At 39.2% G+C, this 20992-nt stretch overlaps 1 protein-coding gene across 8 annotated transcripts in view; it reads left to right on the forward strand.

The window, feature by feature from the left end:
• The window catches only part of SLC25A21 (solute carrier family 25 member 21), a 477598-nt gene that overhangs the window by 453131 nt on the left and 3475 nt on the right, over window positions 1–20992 (forward strand). For 6 of the 8 annotated variants that reach the window (XM_041760085.1, XM_041760089.1, XM_041760094.1 and 3 more), the window contains 3 exons: window positions 17933–18114; window positions 19063–19115; window positions 20486–20606. In XM_041760085.1, the coding sequence (XP_041616019.1) occupies window positions 17933–18114; window positions 19063–19115; window positions 20486–20568 (318 nt within the window). In that variant the 3' untranslated portion in view covers window positions 20569–20606. The remainder of the gene's footprint in view (window positions 1–17932; window positions 18115–19062; window positions 19116–20485; window positions 20607–20992) is intronic. The other 2 variants (XM_041760088.1, XM_041760086.1) reach the window with 1 other exon arrangement.

The following is a 20992-nucleotide window of genomic DNA, read 5'->3' on the forward strand; positions in this document are numbered from 1 at the left end:
AGACTGGGAAACCAGTATTCTTTAAATTTAAACCATAATAAATCAATCCTTTGTGAAGGGGAAGGTATGATAATCATTAAAACATGTTGAAGAACGTCATCAAGTTGTTAACCATGAGGAGGAGGAGGTGTTCCTTGAAGGCTTTATTCCATCTTTGCTGTGGGCTCTCCAGCCATACACTTTGGACAATTTGTTTACAGGATTATTATTTCAGTTCCCTTACCCACCAATTGGTCATTCCGTTGTTCTGAGGGAATTTGAGAATTCCCCAATCCTGACTGGCATGAAATAATTTTAGATTTTTCTTTAATGTATTTTTAAACCCATAAATGGCCTTGCAATGTTTTCCATGTTCAAAGTATTTTATTTTAAAAGAAACTTCACAATGATTATCTCTGGGGAATGGAAATGAGGTCTCGTGTGTGTATGTGTGTGTGTGTGTGTGTGTGTGTGTGTAAGTGTGTGTAAGAGAGAAAGAGGGTGAGAGAGAAACAAAGCAAGCAGCAGTGAAGGGAAAGTCCTTTTCTTTTATACCATTCTGAGCTGTTGGAAAGTTCTGCAATAAGTATGTATAAATTTTATAATAGGAAATAAATCAGTGAAAAGTTTAATAGAGTCTCATAAAATAGAATACCTAGTTAACTTTTTCACATTTTATACAACTCTGAGGCCGTCTGTAGAGGTAAAATAAGAACTTTAACATTAAGCCTAGAGAACTTAGGTCAGACATCCACCCCTGAAGTTTTTAACTCTTCAGATTGGTGACCTCTATTAGATACATTTTGCAAGTAATCACAGAAACATCCTGACCTTCTGTGCCATTTCATACTGTTGAAACCATTTTTGTAGACTCCCTGATTTTACCTGATCCTCGTAACAATAACTGTCATTTTCAGATAAGAAAACCAAATGGGAAGTTACGGCCCAGCGCTGAAAGTTACTGAAATAATTTATCTGAGGTTATACGGCAAGGGGGAGGAAGAGAACCAGAGGCCAGAACTCTTTCCACTATGCCACGCAATGCTTTAACTCTACATTTTACCTTGTATTTTGTCACACGTAAATTACCACTTAAAGGATTAATGAAATTTAAATATATGAAATAGCTAGGATATCCAGATAATATAACCAAATTCCTTTTCTGTCTCCTTCAGCCCTGTAAGCTGGTCCTCTACAGATCCCTAGTCTATAATCTACAGAAACAAAGAATTATAAGTCATGGTCCTGGAGGAACTGGATATTAGCAGTTTGAAAATGGTGCCCTGAGTTATATTCTTTCAGATTTATTTTTAGGATCTGGCTATTCCTATGGTGAATAAGTGGCTACAATAGAGCAAAGACTGCTTTGGATATTAACTGACCATGGAATCCATTTAATGGAAGCATTCATTTACATCTTGCAGTAAATGGAATGGAATGTCAGTATAAAGAATTATCCCTTCTCCCCAGAAAGAGGCATCACTTCTCAAAGTAAAGCCCACTGGAAGCAGGTATTGATTAACTTAAATGCTGACATCTTTTTCAGATATCCATGGGAGTAAGTTTTTGTTGCAAAAACAATTTCTTTCATTCCCATTACAAGGTGGGGATGTTCGAAGCATATTATTTGTGATTGTTGACACAGAAATGAGAATCATAAGATTAAAATGTTACATCTCTTTAATGACTTTGCCCCCTAGTTCCATACTGACTGCTTTTCAAATGTTTCCATAAGTAAAATAATAATAATAGGAATCACTACCTAAAGCTCATGGCTGTCAACAGTATTAAACTGTGCTTTCAGTTTGTATCCTAATTAAGCATGTTTGCAAGTTATTTTGCCAAAAACAATAGACCTTTTGTGTTGAATTTTGCCATGATATAAATTACATGTGTGGGTTAGAAATATTCTAGGAGAGAACAATTTTTCATATGTTCAATTTTTCTTACTTAATAAACCATTTAGACCTGTCCCTATGGTCATTTTACTACAGACAGCATTAAGTCAAATATATTTTATTTTCTCCTAAGGTAATATTTATAAAAGTTTGCCTTTTAGAAATGCAAATGTTTTTCCTTTTCTTTTGATTTTTCATATTTTCTTTGTTTTGTAAATTCTGTAGAAAGTCTGAGGATGGTGCCAGATGCACTTCAGGTTCTCAGAAGAAATGTGGAAATGTGTTCGTTTCATGATTTAAAACTGTATCCTTCCCTAAGGTGTGCACTAAAGCTGAATGAAAAATGCACCTTTGGGTTCAAGTAGAGAACTTAGACAGAGCTGTTTGTATTTGGGAAAGAAGAATCTCAGTAGAATTAGATCATAGTAGGATTTAATTTATGGCCATTTATTTTTCTGATTCTCTCTTACTCGATCATTAGTCTTACCAATCATCCGGTAATGGGAAGGGCAAAAGCATTAAAGTTTCATTAAGAACAACTCTCCTTTCTGGTAACCACTGGGGTAAAACTACAAGTATATATTATCTATAAAATCCCAGGATGTGTGACAAGATTCTGTGGTCAAAAGCAGTATCTTTCGTTGGCAGTTTTCACAGACTCCCTGGGGTATGTGTGTTGGGGAGAAGGAAGGCATGGGGTGAAGGCAGGGGGGAGGGGGCAAGGATTCAGACACTTTCTTAAATAAACTCTAAGCCAAAAGTTTCCAGGCAGGCACCACCCAAGTGGATGGAAAGGTGGTACAGGCAGCTTCAGCTTCTCAGTGGCTTCCTTCTTTTTTTTTAAGATTTTATTAATTTTTTCACAAGAGACACATTGAGAGAGAGATGCAGAAACATAGGCAGAGGGAGAATCACACTCCCTGTGGGGAGCGTGATGCGGGATTCGATCCCAGGACCCCGGGATCATGTCCTGAGCCAAAGGCAGATGCCCAACCACTGAGCTACCCAGGCATCTCTCAGTGGCTTCCTTCTGTTCATTCATTCTGAAAGCATTCGTGGTACATCTATGACATCCGGGTCACTATCTCACTAAGTGTCAACACTGCCCCTGCCTTAATGGGGTCAGTCAATGAGAGGAGACACACAATAAACAAGTCATTACAGGGGGCACCGGAATGTGGTGATCATGATGAATGCCATGAGAAGACAACTACCACGCTGTGCGAATCTATAAACAGGGATCCTACTCTGGGCTGATGGCAGGGCAGGGCAAGGATATAGGAAAGGCCTTCCTTCAAAAACGATGTTGAGGCTGAGGCCGAAGGATGAGGAGTAGACAGGCCAACATGAAGAGGATGAGCCAGGACCAGACAGATATTTAGTTAGAGAGAAGAGGATGTGTGACTTCCCTAAAGCAAAAAAGAGGCTTGGGGAACTTACGAGAGACAAAGAATGAGGATAGAACCAAGGAGATGACAAAGAATGAGGATAGCTGATGTGTAGTGAGCTAGAGGGGAGAGGAGATGTGGACGCTGCCTAGGGTAACTGGGCCAGAACATCTTAGGCATGTAATAAGGCACTTAACTCCTCTTAAATGATGTAACTGAGGGGGGATGTCAAACATTACATAAGCAGAGCTAGATGGGCATGGGAAAGTTTCATTTATAGAAGCAGTCCAGAAGTAGAATCTCATGAAATAAACTTGGTTCAAAGGCTTTCGATCAAATGCTTACCTCCATATCAAAGCATCTCAGTGTGTCCTTGTCCTAACTTCCCAACCTTTAGAATTTTGTTTTGGAAACCTGGTTTGTTAGTTTTCCTTGGGGTCAGTGCCTTTATTGAGGCGAGGAATAAACAGAGCACACCAAGACAGAAAAATCTGACTGAGTTCCCAAGGAAATGAATTAATATTTTCCTGCATTCTGTATGATAATATTCAATGATACAATTGACTCTTAGAAGGTATTATCTGCCCATGTAACTATTTAGAGAGAGATATTTAAGGAGAGGGGGTGTGTGTATGTGTGTGTATTATATATATATATATGAAATAACCAAGTGATAACTGTTATGTTTAAACCCTACCCCATTTTGACATTGTATGTGTTTTATAATTTGAACTAAGTGGGTAAGATGTTTAAAATTATTTTACATTTCACAAAGCTTTAAAGAACAGCTAGCTCAGGGGGAAAAAAGGAATTTTCATGGCTATTTTCTGAATGGCTACATTTAGATGCTGAGCTTTTAACAAGACTTTGATTTCATTCCAAAGCCCAGAGCCCTGCAAGGATAGGATCTTGGGAATACTCTACATTCCTTAAAGAATGCTTATCAATTAAACCATCTCATTTTAGTTAGTGACCTTCTGTGGAGTGAAGAGCTAGCATTTCCCCAAATTATCTCACATAAAGAGAAAACAAACACTGTAATAGATTCTTCTGATAGCTGTGAATTGGAAACAACTGTATTTTTTAATTAAGCTTCAATAGCAAGTATTTTCATTGGAGGACAAAACAGCATGATACCATGACATCAGGGCAAAAAATGCTTTTGTCAAAGTTTGTGAACAAAACAACAAGAGAGAGCCAACATTAGAGGAAATGAAAGATATAGACTGAGCTGACTCTGCTCCTAATTGACTCAGGCCCACTGAAGCTAACAATATTGAAAATGCAAATTTCTCCTTAAAAAAAAATAAAAGGCAGCTTACCCTCACTCAAGCTGCCTCCTTGTTCAGTTGCCAGGAGGCAACTATGATTTCAACTCACCACATCATTTTCATGACAACCATGGCCAGCTGTGGGGAAGGCAGTGAGAAGCTGCCTGTTATTTGCCTTCCAGCTGCTACCAGGTGCTTGACCAGTGTGTGTAGGTACCGTCTTTGTAAATTGCTTCTAAGACCTTAGTTCTCTGTGTATTATAAAGGAGCGCTAAAACATTTATTAAACACCAAGGATGTGTCAGGCCTGTTAGACATACAAAATGAATCTGACATGGCACAGTCCTCTCATTTGAGGGACTTTGAAGGACTCTTCCCAAAGAACGTCAGCATTCGATACCCATCTCCACTAGATCCTGAAGATGACTGAACCCAGGCCATCTGGCACCAGAGTCCATACCTATAACGGTTGTACTATACTTCTTCAAATGTATGGATAGGTGAGCCTTTGAGACTTTCCTTCTTCAGAATATATCCCCAGTTCCTCAACTCCTCTTCACATGACATGGTTTCTGGCCCTCTGTACGGTCTGTCTCTCCCACTATAGACACATCAGATTTGTCAGTGTCAGTGTCAAAACTGGACATAACACTACAGTTGTCAATCAATTCAGAGTACAGTAGTCTCTTCCTGTGATCTGAGTACACGCCTTTCTAATGCAGCCAAAGATTGTACAGAGGTGAATTCTTGGGGGGGGGGGGATTTGTTGGGGTGGAGGGGAAAGAGAATGGGTGTTGCTTCTACATCAAGGTGTTGGTACGTATAAAACTCTGTGGTAAATTAAAATCCCCAGATTACATGAACTGCAGTCAATTCATGTCTCCCTCATCTTGAACTTGCGCGGTTTGTATTCACTTTGTCTAAATGTAATCCTGTGGGTTCAGTCCAGTGCTGGAGCTTAGAATGATAAATTTTAATGTTGAGGGCAGGCTTCATCCATCATTCTAGCTTCCCCTCCTTGCCTATGTCATCAGCAGATCCAAGAGCGGGCCTTCCACATCACTCAAGTCCATCCAGCCCTTCTTCAGGCTATCTTATGGACACATCTTTCACAGATGAGGATCTCCAGCTGTATTTTCATCCATCCTCCTTTCAGTGTCTAATTCAGTGTCTTATTAATCAGGATAACATGGAAGACTTTTTCAAGTAACTTTCTAAAATCAAAGTGTGCAGGATGACTTAAAAGGAAATTAAACTTCCAAAAGGGTTGTTTGCAGTTTCTTCATGTGAGAATACATCACAAACTTTATGTTTGTATCACCTCCTGTTTGGCAGCCTTGAGGAAATAAAAGACTGCATCACAACTATTGATGATGATGTGCTACAAAAGGAAAAAAATGAATTAAAGTATAGAATGTGTGCTGTTGGGGAACCTGAATGGCTCAGTTGGTTAAGTGACTGCCTGTGACTTGGGTCATGATCCCAGGGTCCTGGGATTGAGCCCTGTGTGGGGCTCCCTGCTCAGCAGGGAACGTGCTTCTCCCTCTGCCTCTGCCTCTCCCCTGCTTGTGCTCTCTCTCTTTCTCTCTCTGTCAAAGAGATAAATAAAATCTTAAAAAAAAAAAAAACGTGTGTACTGTTAGCACAGACTGACCCTTTGTAAGATTATGGAAATAACTATGAGGGAGCCCATTAAAATTGGTTTTGAACACATATTTGTATATAATCTAATAACTGAGTAATAGATTTATTAAAATGTTCAATCATTTTTGAGTCATTCTGTTATACTCATGACATTCTCACCATCAAACAGTTTATTAGCCCACTTGGTGGGGGAAGAGGAAGCAGAATAAAAGAGTTCTGTCAAGAAGTAATTTGTGATACCCTGAAAATCATGTGACTCTTTGTAGGACCGCCATATTGTCTTTGTCTTACCCAAAGCAATTTATAGTAATCTCTTCTAGTCACTTCTGAACAATAATTTTAGTTTCTTCAAATGGCAAACTTATTTTAGCAATTTTTGACAAGCAACAATAAATCCAATCTAGCATCAACTCAGGTCAATCCTGAATGGAGAACATTCCTCTCCCTGTTTATTGAAGACTCTCTAAGGCAGGGTATACTGACTTCAAATTGGGTCAAAACTAGTCAGAGGGATCTCAGATGCAGTGTAATACCAGAAGAAATTAAAGGGTACATGAATTGCAGGGAGCAAAGGAAATTTAATTTGGGCTGACAAGATAGGAAGATTCTGTGACTAGACTTTAACGTGAATATTCATGCTGAGCTCCCATAAGTGAGAAACCCATTGCTACACTCTGTTCAACCTTGCTTGCTTTGTGGGGAGCAGCATGCTTCCTGGCCAGTCTCCCTCACCACCCCTAGTCCTCACTAACAAATCTTCCTTCCCCCATCTTCCTTACCCCCTCCTTCTGGCATGTCTCTATGTGGAATGTCTTCTTAAGGATGCCAGACCCTAATCACAAAGGCCTGTGAGATGGGCAAAGGTTCTCTATTTATCAAGCTAGCAGCCAGCTGGCCAGTCACTAAGCAAGGCATCAAAGCCCATGCCAGGGAAGGTAAAAGGAGAGGCATATGCTTCTTTTGATCAAGACATTTTGCCTCTCTGCCTATTAACTTCTTAAGTTCCATTGCCTAAATTCCTGATACTGTCTTTAGCTGTGGATATAATATTTGAATTAGATGGTTAAATTAGTTACAAATATATAGTTATGTTTATGGTTAACTATTTTGAGTCATATGATCTCATTTATGATGACTTGGTACCTTTTGTTGAATTTTTAAAGGCTATGGAACATCATGGCCACCAATGTTTTGGGATCACTTATTAGTGTTTCTTGTTAAGCTGTGGAGAACCTATAAATAATATAAATAATATGTCCTGTCAGGGAAGCTCATTGATCTTCTTAAAGAGGGACTGGTAAACACATCTCTGCAGCTCTGTACTCACACAAGATCACAGTGTGAAGGAAACAGCTAAAGTTCTAGTAAGAGACCTGGTATTAATTCCAAATTCTGGTACTTACTAGCTAGCCATGTCTCTTTGGCAAGTTATACCTTTTCTCTGTCTCCATTTTCTCATTTGTGAAATGAGATGTTAACATCAGCCTTAAAATGTTTGCAGGGGAATTAAATAATTTTTTAAAACTATGAATATTGGACTTTGTATTGCTATCACAAAATAAGGTCGATGCATGTAATATACATTAACATTTCAGGCTACTTAGCTCCAGTTTAAAGTACCATATTTTATAAGAAAAATTGGAAAATACTTAGAGGAAAAGAGTAAAACTCATCTGTAGATGGGGAAATAATACTTACTACTTATAAATAAATACTTTAAAGGAACTGTGTTTTGAAGCATGAGGAAGAAAAGGTTATTTCAATAACGGTTTTTAAATCATGATGAATTACATCAAGAATGGTGACAGTTGATTGCCCTTGCAATTGAGCAAAAAATTGGAGTAAAATAGTTCAGGCTTATGCGTGAGGAATGTCGGTTAGGAACACAGGAAGTTTCCTGATTGATGACAGTTGGAACAAATTATGGAAGTAAGTTGAAGTTGTTTAATAACAAGATAGATTTTTCATCAACATTAGTATCCATTTACACAACTAAGGTGTGATCCATCCTGAATATTTTACTTAGACTAAATGACATATTTTTCCCTCATTTTTAAAAAATTTTTATTTTATTGTGGTAAAAACACTTAACATGAGATCTACCCTCAGCAAATTTTTAAGTGCACAATACATTATTGTTGACTGTAGGTACAATGCTGTAAAGCAGATCTCTAAAGCTTATTCACCTTGCCTAGCTGAAACTTGATTAGGAACTCCCCATTTCCCCATTCTCCAAGCCCTGGTCAACCACCATTCCACTCTTCAATTCTGTGAATTTGATTATTTTAGGTAACTCATATAAGTAGAATTATGTAGTATTTGCCTTTCTGTGACTGACTCATTTTACTTAACATAGTATCCTCAATTTTCATGCATGTTGTCACATATTGCAGAGTTTCCTTTCTTTTTAAAGACAAATAGTATGTTGTTGTATGCATATGCCACATTTGCTTTATCTATCTGTTCTTCTGTCAGTGGACAGTTAGGTTGTTTCCATATATTGGTTACTGTGAATAGTGCTGCCATGAACATAATAGTGCTAATATCTCTTTGATATCCTGATTTCAGTTCCTTTGAATAAATATCCAGAAGTGGGATTGCTAGATCATATTATAGTTCTATTTTTAATTTTGGAAGAACTCTATACTGTTTTCCATAAAGGCTACACCATTTTGAACCTCCACTAACAGTGTATGAGGATTCCGATTTAACCCCATCCTTGCCAACACTTGTATTTTATTTTTTGATAATAGCCATCCTGACAAATATGATATCCCATTTTGGTTTTGATCTACATTTCCCAGATAATTAGTGACATTAAGCATTTCTTCGTATATCTGTTGGCCATTTGTATGTCTTCTTTGGAAGAATGTCTATTCAAGTCCTTTGCCCATTTTTTTAAAATTTATTTTATTTTATTTTATTTTTGAAAAAGAGAATGTGGGGGGGGGGAGTAGAAAAGAGAAGGAGAGAGAGTCTTAAGCAGGCTCCACGCTAGGTGAGGCTCTATCTCACAACCCCAAGATCATGACCTTGGCCAAAATCAAGAGTCAGATGCTTAACTGATTGAGCCACCCAGGTTCCCCTGCCTATTTTTTAATCAGGTTAGTAGTTTTCTTGGCATTGAGTTGTAGGAGTTCCTTATATATTTTATATGTCAACCTCTTATTGGATACATGGTTTGAAAATATTTTCTCCTATTCCATAGGTTATCTTTTTACTCTTTTGTTTCCTTTGCTGTTCAGAAGCTTTTTAGTTTGACATAATCCTATTGGTCTATTTTTGTATTTGTTGCCTGTGCATTTGGTGTCAAATCATTGCTAACACCAATGTCATGAAGCTTTTCTCACATGTTTCCTACTAGGAGTTTTATGGTTTCAGGTCTCATATTTAAGTCTAATCCATTTTGAGTTTATTTTTGTGTATGGTATAATACATGGGTTCAATTTCATACCTCTGCACATGGATTTTCAGTTTTTCCAGCACCATTTGTCAAAGACTATTCCTTCTGATTGTGTATTCTTGGCACCCTTGTTGAAGATCAGTCTGTCATATATGCTTGGATTTATTTCTGGGCTCATGGGATGCCTGAGTGACTCAGTGACTCAGGGCACCTGCCTTTGGCTCAGGGCGTGATCTTGGAGTCCCAGGATCAAGTCACACATCAGGCTCCCCGCAGGGAGCATGCTTCTCCTTCTGCCTATGTCTCTGCCTCTCTCTGTGCTATGACCCACTAATCTATGTCCGTCTCTTTATGCCTGCCCCATACTGTTTTGATTACTATAGCTCTGTGATATACTTTGAAATCAGGAAGAATGATGCCTCCAGATTTATTCTTCTTTCTCAGGATTGATTTGGCTATTTGCAGTCTTTTGTGACTTCATATAAATTGTAGAATTTTTTCTATTGCTATGAAAAATGCCATTGGATTTTTTATAGGGATTGCATTGAATTTGTAGATCACCTTGAGTATTATGAACATTTTAACAATACTAAGTATTCCAATCCATGACCATGGATGTCTGCATTTGTTTGTGTCTTCTTTAATTTTTTTCACCAAGTTTTATAGTTTTCAATATACAGACTTTCACCTCCTTCACTGAGTTTAGTCCAAAGTATTTTATTCATTTTAGTGCTATTTTAAATGGGATTATTTTCCTAATTTCTTTTATAGATAGTTGGTTGTTAGTGTATAGAAATATGAGTGATTTCTGTATGCTGATTTTGTATCCTGCAACTTTACTGTATTTGTTTATTAGTTCTAAATGGTTTTTATGCAATCTTTAGGTTTTTCTATATATAAGTCCATGTTGTCTGTAACAGGGACAATTTTACTTCCTCTGATATGTATGTCTTTTTATTTATTTTCTCGCCTAATTGCTCTGACTAGGACTTCAGTACTATGGTGAAGAGAAGTGATGAGAGCAACCATCCTTGCCTTGTTACTAATCTTACAGGAAAAGCTTTCAATTTTTCATCAGTGAGATACTAGCTGTGGGCTTTTCATATATGGACTTGTATTATGTTGAGGGACTTTCCCTCTGTTTCTAGTATATTGAGGGTATTGACCACGAAAGCATGTTGAATTTTGTCAAGTGCATTTCCTGCATCTATTGAGAAGATCTTGTGATTTTTTAATCTTTTATTCTATTAATGTGGTGTATCACAGTAACTGATTTTTGTATGTTAAAAAAATATTTGCATCCCAGAGATAAATCCTACTTCATCATGGTGTGTGATCCTTTTAATGTGCTGTTGAATTCAATTTGCTAGTTTTATTGAGGATTTTTACATCTGTATGTATCAGAAATCTTGGCCTATAGTTATATGTATTTGGTTTTTTATTGTTTTTTTTTTTTTCTTGTGGTGTTTTTACCTTTTGTATCAGGGTTTTGCTAGCCTCATAAAATGAATTGAATGTGTTCTTTCCTCTTCAATTTTTTTGGAAGAGTTTGAGAAACATTGGTATTAATTCTCCTTTATGTATTTCATAACACCAATGTAAAACCATCTGGCATGGGTTTTCCTTTGTTATGAGATTCTTGATTGCTGATTAAATCTCTACTAGTTATAGGTCTATTCAGACTTTCTATTTCATCATGATTTAGTCTTGATAGGTTGTATGTTTCTAGGAATTTATCCACTTTTTCTAGGTTGTCCAATTTATTGACATATAATTGTTCTTTGTAGTCTCTTATCCTTTTTGGTTCTGTGGTGTCAGTTATAATGTCTCTTCTTTCATTTCTCATTTATTTGAGTCCTCTCTTTTTATCTTAATTAGTCTCGCTAAAGATTTATCATTTTTATCTTTTTAAAAAAATGAACTCAATTGTCATTGATTTTTTTTTCTAGTCTCTATCACTGCTTTAATCTTTATTGCCTTCATTCTGCTAATTTTGGACTGAGTTTTTCTTCTTTTTTCTAGCTTCTCGAGCTGCAAACTTAGATTGTTTCTTTGAGATTTTTTTTTTACTGTAGGTATTTATCATTATGAAATTACCTCTGAATATTTTTTACTGCATTCCCTAGGCTTTGTCTTTTCATTTCATCTATATTGTCTTTTAATCTATATATTTGTCTAAAGGTATTTTCTCATTTCCTTTTTGACCAATTGGTTGAGTTTTTTTATTTAATTATTTTTTAAGATTTTGTTTATTTGAGAGGGAAAGAGCACAAGCAGGGGGAGGGGCGGAAACAAAGGAAGAAGCAGACTCCTCATTGAGCAAGGACTCCGACACCGGACTCAATCCCAGGACCCTGAGATCATGATCTGAGCTGAAGGCAAGCACTTAACCAACTGAGCCACCCAGGTGCCCCTCAATTAGTTATTTAACAGTATGTTGTTTGCTCAGGGAGAAGCAGGCAGCTGCCAGTTTTGTCTGCACACTTTGTGCTGAGCAATGGGAAGGCTATAAAATCTCCATCTTAGTTGTCCCCCTGATAGCTAGATTGCACCGGATCCATCAGAACTCCAAGACTGGCAAAAAGATGCCAGTTTTCTGAGCCTCCCCAAAGAAGTTGGGGTGTTGCACACACAGATCAAGAAGTGACTAAGTTTTTAAGAGACAGAGAAGCTAGGTACTATCTCACAAGACTTTGATCGTGAAAGCCCAGGATTAACTTCCTTCTCCCTACTCCATATTTCCCCTGCACTTTGTTCACACCCCTACTTCATTACTTATCACATTGTACTGTGATACTTAATAATACAGCCACCCCCCAACACCCCTCTGGATCATTTACCTTCACACTCAACTCTAGCACCCAGTGTAGGAATAGGCATATACAGACATCCAGCAAATGTTTGTTGAATGAATAAACAAAAACTGAATGATGGATAGAAACAGTATGACATAATGTTTAAGATCATATGCTTGCCAATCAGAAGAACCTGACTTCAAATCCAGACTCTACGTCTTACAAACAGTGTGATCCTGGACAACTTACTTAACTCTCAGTCGTGTGTCCTTATCTATAAAATGGTGTTACATACCTAATCCATAGGGTTCCTAGATAATATATATGTTTTGTATATAGTTTTTGCATATAAGATGGAGTCTAGCAATAAGTAACTATTATTAATAGTACCATTATTTCTCATAATGAAAGTTATGAAAACTAATACAAATATTATATGTATTATTTTATATTTCTATTTATTTTTGCTATTGTAATTTGTTGTTATCATTATTGACAGAAACACTTGAGAAATTCACTGATAGCCAATACAGAATGACCCATTCAGAGACTATGTGAGAGGTTTCACTCATATCCAAAACGTCACAGGTATGCATTTTTGCTTTGGACTGAGCTGGAGGTAGGAGAGGTTGAACAGAGTTAACAGCATTGCCTTTAATTCTGTGGCCTTAAAGAAACAAATCCCTGTTTCCACAAAAGAAAGCTGTAAAATCCTTCCCAGCACATCCAGAGCTTCTCACATCACTTATCCAATCCAAGGATACAAAGAGATGAACAATAAACTCTGGTTAACCAGGGGTTCTCAGACTTGAGTATCTATCAGAGTAATTTGGAGGACTGTTTAAACAGACTGGGCTCCATCTCCATCAGTAGGCCTGGGACAGAACCCTAGTTTTTATTTCTAATAAGTTCCCACATGATTCTGATGATGGTGGTTCAAGCACTACACTTTGAGGACCACTGAGTTCATAGAAATGGTTGAGGTATGAGTAACCTGACTCCAGGGCAAGAATGTGTGCAGAAATCTTTTCACTAAGTTGACTTTCCTGATAACCCCTGTGAAAGTGAGGGCTTTCTTTTTTCAGCCCCAAGGTTTACAATCCTGAACTCTCCTCTTCTTTATAAATTTATTGGTAGGGAAAATAGTTTCATGAAGTTGTTTTTAAGCTTTTATGAGCCTGATTCAATCTATAGACACTCTCTACAGAAAATCCCATATACACATACACAGAAGCATTGCTTATAATTTCAAGAGGTGCTGGGACACCTCTCCCACCAGCCCACCCACTGGCCCTAAGGAGTGTCAGTAGAAAAACTATGTCCTAAAGCAAAGTCTTGGATGCACGTGGATGTTACAAAAATTTCCTTCTTATAGTTAACTCATTTTTAAAACAGGAATAATAGAGGGACACCTGGGTGGCTCAGTGGTTGAGCATCTGTCGTTGGCATGATCCTAGGGCCCTGGATGGAGTCCCAAAGCAGGCTCCTTCTGCCTAAATCTCTGCCTCTCTCTGTGTGTCTTTCACGAGTAAATAAATATTAAAAAAAAAAAAAGCAGGAATAATAGTAATGTCCTTGCATCAAAGTTTCTGAAGATTAACTAAGGTAATACATGAAAAAGCATAATTTGGAAACCAAAAACACTATTCCCTTTTTTCTCTCTTCATGGTCTTGCTACAATAAACTCATTCTTGAGCCAAGTGGATGCCTCTCCCTACTAAGAAAAGATCAGGAAGTATAAGAAAGAAGAACCCTAAGAGTAGTTATTTCAAGACCTTACTCTACCCCCCCCCCTCACATTCTTTGGCTAAAATCTGGTCACAGGCTGCCATATCATGGTTCTCTCTGTGAGTCACTGAGCAGCAGGATCTAGCAAGTCCAGGCTTGGCTCTGTGACCTGAGAGTCTCAATTTATTTGCCTGGAAATACTCCACTTTGCAAATGTCCAATGCCTTGTCATGTCCCCAGGTTAATGCCCCTGGCAGAAAGATAGAAATGTAAAGTTGTAATAGGGGTTTGTTTCTAAGCTAGAAGACACTGAATCTTGAGAAATAGTGATTAAGGGTTAAGCCTGATTCTATTTCCAAAAACTGTGTATTTAGCACCTACCGCGTACACTGTGTAATAGATGACACAAATAGCAGCACCGGGGTGGTTCGGTGGGTTAAGCATCTGCCTTCAGTTCAGGTCATGATCCCAAGGTCCTGGGATCGAGCCCCGCATCAGGCTATCTGCTCAGCGTGGAGTCAGCTTCTCCCTCTGCCTCTACCTGCTACTCTCCGTGCTTGTGCTTGCTCACTCTCTCTCAAATAAATAAATAAAATATTTTTTCTAAAAAAGGATGGTACAAGGAGGGGTAATACATGTTCCTATGCTATGCCAACTCACAATCCAGTGGGGAAAATAGATACATGCAAAAATAAACCAAACACAAAGTGAACCTTAGCAAGGGCAACGATTATGATTCATACAGAGATTCAAGAGTATAGGAGGAGGGAGACATCAATTTTGATAGGGATCCACTAAAGTCTCCTTGGGAAGGTGGGATTTCAGCCGGCCCCTAAAAGAGAAGTGGGACTGCATTAGGTGACTATAAGGGAGAGGGACTTCCCTTAGACCGTAGACTATGGAAGTTGTTTGAAGAAAAAAGAGAAGTGCTTGGTTGAAATGTGCATGATTATGACTTAACCAGTGTGACTATAGTATGGGAGAGGGTGGAGGTATAGAATGTGAGGCTGGAGGAAGAAGCTGGAAGCATATTGTGGGAAAGAAACCAGAGACCAAGTTAGGAGCTTTGGCTTTACTCACCATGCAGTGGAGAAGGACTGAGGGTCTTTAATACCACAGACAGATCTGTTTTTACAAAAAGAGAGCTGGTGCCACTGTGAATAGATGATAGAGAACAAAGAGGAAACAAGACCCTGTAAGGTGATGGGAACCTGAACTAAAACTAGAGCAGTGGGAGTAGCCAGGAGGACACGCAGAGGAGAAGCACGTGAGAGGCTGCATGTTGAGAATGGTTGATGACATGTAGCAAAAAAAAAAAAAAAAAAAAACAGAGGCAAGTTGAAAGGGCTCCCCTTGGCAGACCCAACCCCAGGTGGGGTTGCTGCACAAAGCAGACCGTGGGCTCCAAGGAAGAAACTACTAGGGGCCCCAAGACCAGGTGGTGAGGAATACCTCCAGGTTGGCCCAAGAAGCCTCTTCTCCCTCCTAGAATGCCCAGAAGGGTAGCAGCTGATGATCTGCTTCGTCTGCATGGAATATCAAAATCCCTGATTCCTGGACGTGACTCCTCAACCTGGCAGCTTCAGAAGTCCTAGAGATCTTTTAAAATAACTTTCAGGCCCTGTCCCATGTGATTTTGATCTGGAAACCTAAGGTGGGGCCCAGGCATCCATATCTTGTAAAGCTCTCAGGTGATGCTGATGCACATCTGCTCTGGGGAAACGAGTGTGGGCCGTTACTCTTAGTCTGTGAAGTGTCCAGAAACTCTGGGTTCAACACACCCTTGTGCTAATGAAGACTGTGATAGGCTGGAGGCCATAGGCTTTAGTCTCCAACAAAGTGACAGTCATCGAATGTCCTTCTTCCCACTCCAATCCTCAGGGGACACAGCAGGAGATGGCAGAGGCTGCATGCTTGAGGAGGTCCCCTGAATGCCACAGAAGGACAAGGTGCATACCAGCCATCAGAGTCACCCTTGTCCCCTTTGCTGTGTTAGAGGGGCACCATAAAAGAGTCTTATTACCGGATGCTGTGAGACTTTAGAAAACAGGCTAAGTGATAATACTGTCCATTTTCTGCCAGGCTTATATACCACTCACAGCACTTTGCTATTACTGTTTTTATTTCTCAGAAAAAAACAATGCAGTCCAAAGGTAAGGTGGGTGTCAAACATGTCCCTTCTAGACACTGGGCTCTGTGTCATTTGGTGACTCGTGCAAGGTCAGACAAACCAGAGCCAGTCCTGAACCCGCCATCCTCCTACGCTCCAGTTCTGCTTCTGGGCCATAATGGAGAAGGGTAACATAAAGGCATTTTTCTCTCCTTGTAAAAGAGGAAAAAAATAGGGGGAGGGGGAATTATTTAAACACACCTCACTCATACTGCAATCACTGCATTGTTTTTCCTGTTGAAACACCCTGTTGGTTTTTAAATCCCTTTAAACCTACCCGGCACCTGTATGGCCCAGATCCAAGAATTATTACCGAACCCTTCACTTTTTATATTTAGCCACATAGGGGTTTCTGTGATGGTAGCTGGCTCTTGGTTCAGTCGAAAATTTCAGAGCTTCCAGAAGTTTTCTCCTTCCATAGAAGTTAGAAGCATGCAATGGTCAGACAACGATTTTTTAAATTTTTAATTTTTATATTATTTCTGTCCACTTTTGTTCTCCTGCTGGGTAAAGCAGTATCATGGCACCACCCTCTATTGTTCCTGTGTGAAGATCCTCCTGAAATATTGACCAAAAGAAAGGGCAGGGGAAGGATGGGGGAGGGATGGGTGGTCCCCATCAGCAACTTATGGTTTGTGGGATGACCTCTCTCCAGAGCTAGAACTGAGGCTGAAAATATAATGAGAACTTCCCAGCAAATTCATTATAACAAAGCATAATGTGAGCTCACTAGGCACAAAATAGGCTGAAGGAAAGTGACTCCCACATAAGACCTAATTAAATACTTTGATGTCAGAAAGCAGAGCAGGGAGGGGTGGAAAATCAAATCAGACCAAAGTGAAAGACCAACATTCAAATGGAAAGAAGAAATATTTCTCTCTCTTCCCCCCACACCTCCTCTTACCTCCCCCACCTCCCTACCCACCCCCACCCCTTTCTCTGTACCTCTGTCTCTCTCTTTTCTTCCTTTGCCATGAAGGGAGAATAAGATTCAGGAACAATAGGTTGTAAATTCTTCAGCCAATTAGTCCAGTAACTTACTACTGTTTATAATGCACAGAATGTCACAGGCTGTTTTGCAAACTCCCCAAGTTGGTTTGTTAATAACAGGAAGCTAGCACTTCTCAGTACAGTGGATCAGCTACACGTGAAAATAAATGCAAAAAACCTGGAGGGGAATAGCAGCAGACCAAGAGTAGCCTTGATTTAATTTAACATTTGGGGGTCCACACACAAATGAGCATTTTAGTAGGCTTCATGGTGGAAGTTGCTGTCATTTGTAAAATATTCTGGCCAATTAGCTAATAGTGTGCTTGGATTTCTCCTGTTTTGATACAGTAATACTAAGTACATTGTGAAGCCCAATTATACAAATCATCCCCATATGCCATACCAGTCTTTCTTTATGAACTGTGTTTATAAATCCTGTGTGAGGAAATGTGTACTTCAGCAATTTAGACCATGTGTAAAAACATAGCCAATGGGATTGTCAAGAAAACAAGTTCCAGCCTAGGAAATCCTAATGTGTTCCGCTGGAATAACAGGAGGGTGCCGGAGAGTGCAATGCTCTGCTTAAATACATATTGCTTTATAGTGTTTAGCCAATTTAGGGGCTTCCGCTTCCCTTTCTGTTATTTTATTCTTCTTTTCTTTTAGGATCCAACCTTGGAGTTTTTGAGAAAATTTGGGATTGGTCTTCTCTCAGGCACAATAGCCTCAGTCATTAACATCCCTTTTGATGTTGCCAAGACTAGGATTCAAGGGCCTCAACCAGTTCCTGGACAGATCAAGTACAGAACCTGTTTTAAAACAATGGCAACAGTCTATCAGGAAGAAGGGTAACAACATTCTTATTTTAATAAATGTGCAGGATTCAAATACTGTTAAAAGCATACCATACTTCAATTTTGGTGAGAGCCATTAAGCCCTCCTACATTGTGTGTGTGTGTGTAAAGCTCTAGAGAATAATGGCAAACTTGAGATAACACAATGATGAAATACTGGCAACATGTTCTTACACCATCCAGAACCTTGGGTCACCATCATATAGTCTGCCACTGCATGTTTGTCTTAGAATGCTAAGATGACCCTTGTGCTTGTCAGTTTCCATAATATTGTTGTAATACACCCTGTTAATGCGGGGCAGGCAAATGATTGTCTTCGAACTGTAAATCTAGTAAAAATGTCACCTCCTCATATTCTCCTGAGAGAATTAAACATAAGAGTTCTGTGAAGGTAGTTTTCTGTGAAAAATCTCAAGTGCATGTTTTTTTCTGCTAGGCTTTTTTTATTTAAGTCTTACATCTGTCTCTTCATCCTTCCTCACTCAGATCTTATTCTCAAGTAAACAAGTAATATTTTATTATTTTGATCTAAACTCTATCATGTTTTCTTTTATGAAGACCGAGTTTGTGGTCTTTTAAATTCAATTACAAAAGTCATTTTGTCCATATACACAGCTGTCATAAAAGTAAGATCTGTGTTCAGTGAAAAAGCCATCTCACTGAGGAAAATCATATTTCTGGTTGGACACAATCAACTCAGCATAGCTTGGGCAATAAAGAATTCATTAACTCTTTCTCTGTCCAGTTTTTTTTGTCCAGTTTAGTGCAGAAAATATGTAGCCAGGTATTGTCCTGTTTAGGATACACGTGATTTCAAATCAATTTTTTTTTTTTCCAAATCAATTTTCTTGTAGATGCTGAGTCAGCATCTCAATCAAGCTGAGATACAACTCCATTCTATCTTCAGAATTAAGAATGTTGCTCTTTCCCTTCCTATTATAGGATTTTAGCTTTGTACAAAGGCCTGCTTCCCAAGATTATGAGGCTTGGACCAGGTAATGATGTTTTTATTACTTATATCCTTCCTTATTGTTCTAGTGTCTTTTTTTCTAATTTGTGTCTATCAGCAACATGGTAAGTTTATCACACTGTGAAAGATGGAAACCTTGAGAATATGGAGTTGTCTAGGAGTATTCAAGATACTGAAGGCATCCATTAGAAATGTTTGCCACCTTTGTTTATAAGGTACTATTTAAAGACCTTGTTGGAGGCTGATGGGAGCCAAAGCCCAGCTTAAGTCAATAGGAGAGGATCCAACAGCCAGTTGGAGTTAAGTGAGCAAGAAGATGTACATACACTGGCTTCTGGCTGTGGGGGAAGGACCAGCCTGAGAAAACTTGCCTGGTGCCCCCCAGTTCATTCTTGTTCCCGCCTCAACTTCATTTCAAAAACAAAAAAGAAGGGTAACTTGCCTCCACAAACATCAGAAGCCACTTGTCCTCACAGTCCCCTGGGAGGGTTGCTGTGAATGTACCATCCAGGGAGTGGTGGCGCTGCGGCCTGGCACTCACCTTCCTGGCCTCTGTCAGCACATGGTAGAGGCTCCTGGCTCAGGGCCTTACCTCCGGATGCCAACCCATAAAACACCGGCTGCCATTCCCACAGGGAGAGTCAGCTGCCTCTATGTAAATAGATAAGAACATAACTGCTGCAGACCCAACTGCCTGGGCAAACAGTCTTGGGTTATAAGCACCCTGTGTATAAGTACAGAATAGGCACCAGCCCTCTCATATCTTTTTACCAGGCCATACTCATCTACTTAGGCGTCCTGGTATCCTCTCCTAGAAGCTTCCCCTTCCCATTCCTCCCTATTAACACCACTGTCCTCCTGCCCTACACACTCACACCTGGGCACATTGACCTTTGGATCTCAGCCCAATGAGCCAGCATTTCTACTAACCCGAGGTAGGGGACAGCTCATGCTTTCATGTATTCAGAAAACACTTCCACAATTCCCAGTCCATCTATCCTGACCTTTCTAGACATTTAAGCATGGATTTTGCTTCACGTTTGAGATTCGGACTTGCCTCCTGTTATTCGCTGGCATAAAAACAATGGGTATAAAACGAAGCCAATGACAAAGAATATTGGTGATTTTGTTGCAACTCTCTCTGCCGGTTTATGTTTTCCCTTCACCACACAGTAAAACCCTGCTGGTAGACCTAGTATTAGAGAAAATCATAGGAATGACCCTAACCCAGCTTTCTCAGGAGGGGATGGGCCTAAAAAGAGTGGTGATCATGGAGAGTTTATCTAAAACAGTAATTGACTGGAACCTTAATCCAAAACTCTTAAATAATCTGACCCTAAGTTTTGTTAGAGGCTTGCAAATGTTTGGTTGGCTTTTTAAATGTTTTTGCATGAGGTGTCCTGAGTTGCTGTGGTGTTAAATACAATGAAAAGGCTTGTTGTGAATGGACTGTCCAGGCTAAACAAAAATGTGAATGACTGGAAACCTCCTTCAGGGACCTGGCCCACACTCACATGTAAGTCCTCCAAACATGCAAATCCCAGCAACTTTAAAGGAGAGAAAGAGAAAGAGAAAGTTACCTTTGACCTAAGACTTTTTTTTCAAAGAGAAAGAGTTAAAAAAAAAATAAAAGAAAGGGTAAATCTGGGATTTTCATCCTTCATTGTGGGAAGCTTCCCATCTTCTTTTTAGAACAGCCTCAGCAGCTCTATGTGGCTAACAACCAGTCATGTCCTGTGAAAGGAGGCTCTTGAAGTCTGTGGTTTAAACTCCAAATATCACTAGGCTGAAAACTAACCCAATTCTGCAAGTTCTTGTCTTACATGGAGAACAGTTAATAAGAGTAAACACAGCAATTACATAGGTATTAACAACCCCTGTACGTGGGTCTTTTTTTGTTTG

This window comes from Vulpes lagopus, chromosome 6, assembly GCF_018345385.1.
Source record: "Vulpes lagopus strain Blue_001 chromosome 6, ASM1834538v1, whole genome shotgun sequence".
NCBI classification, from domain to species: Eukaryota; Metazoa; Chordata; class Mammalia; order Carnivora; family Canidae; genus Vulpes; species Vulpes lagopus.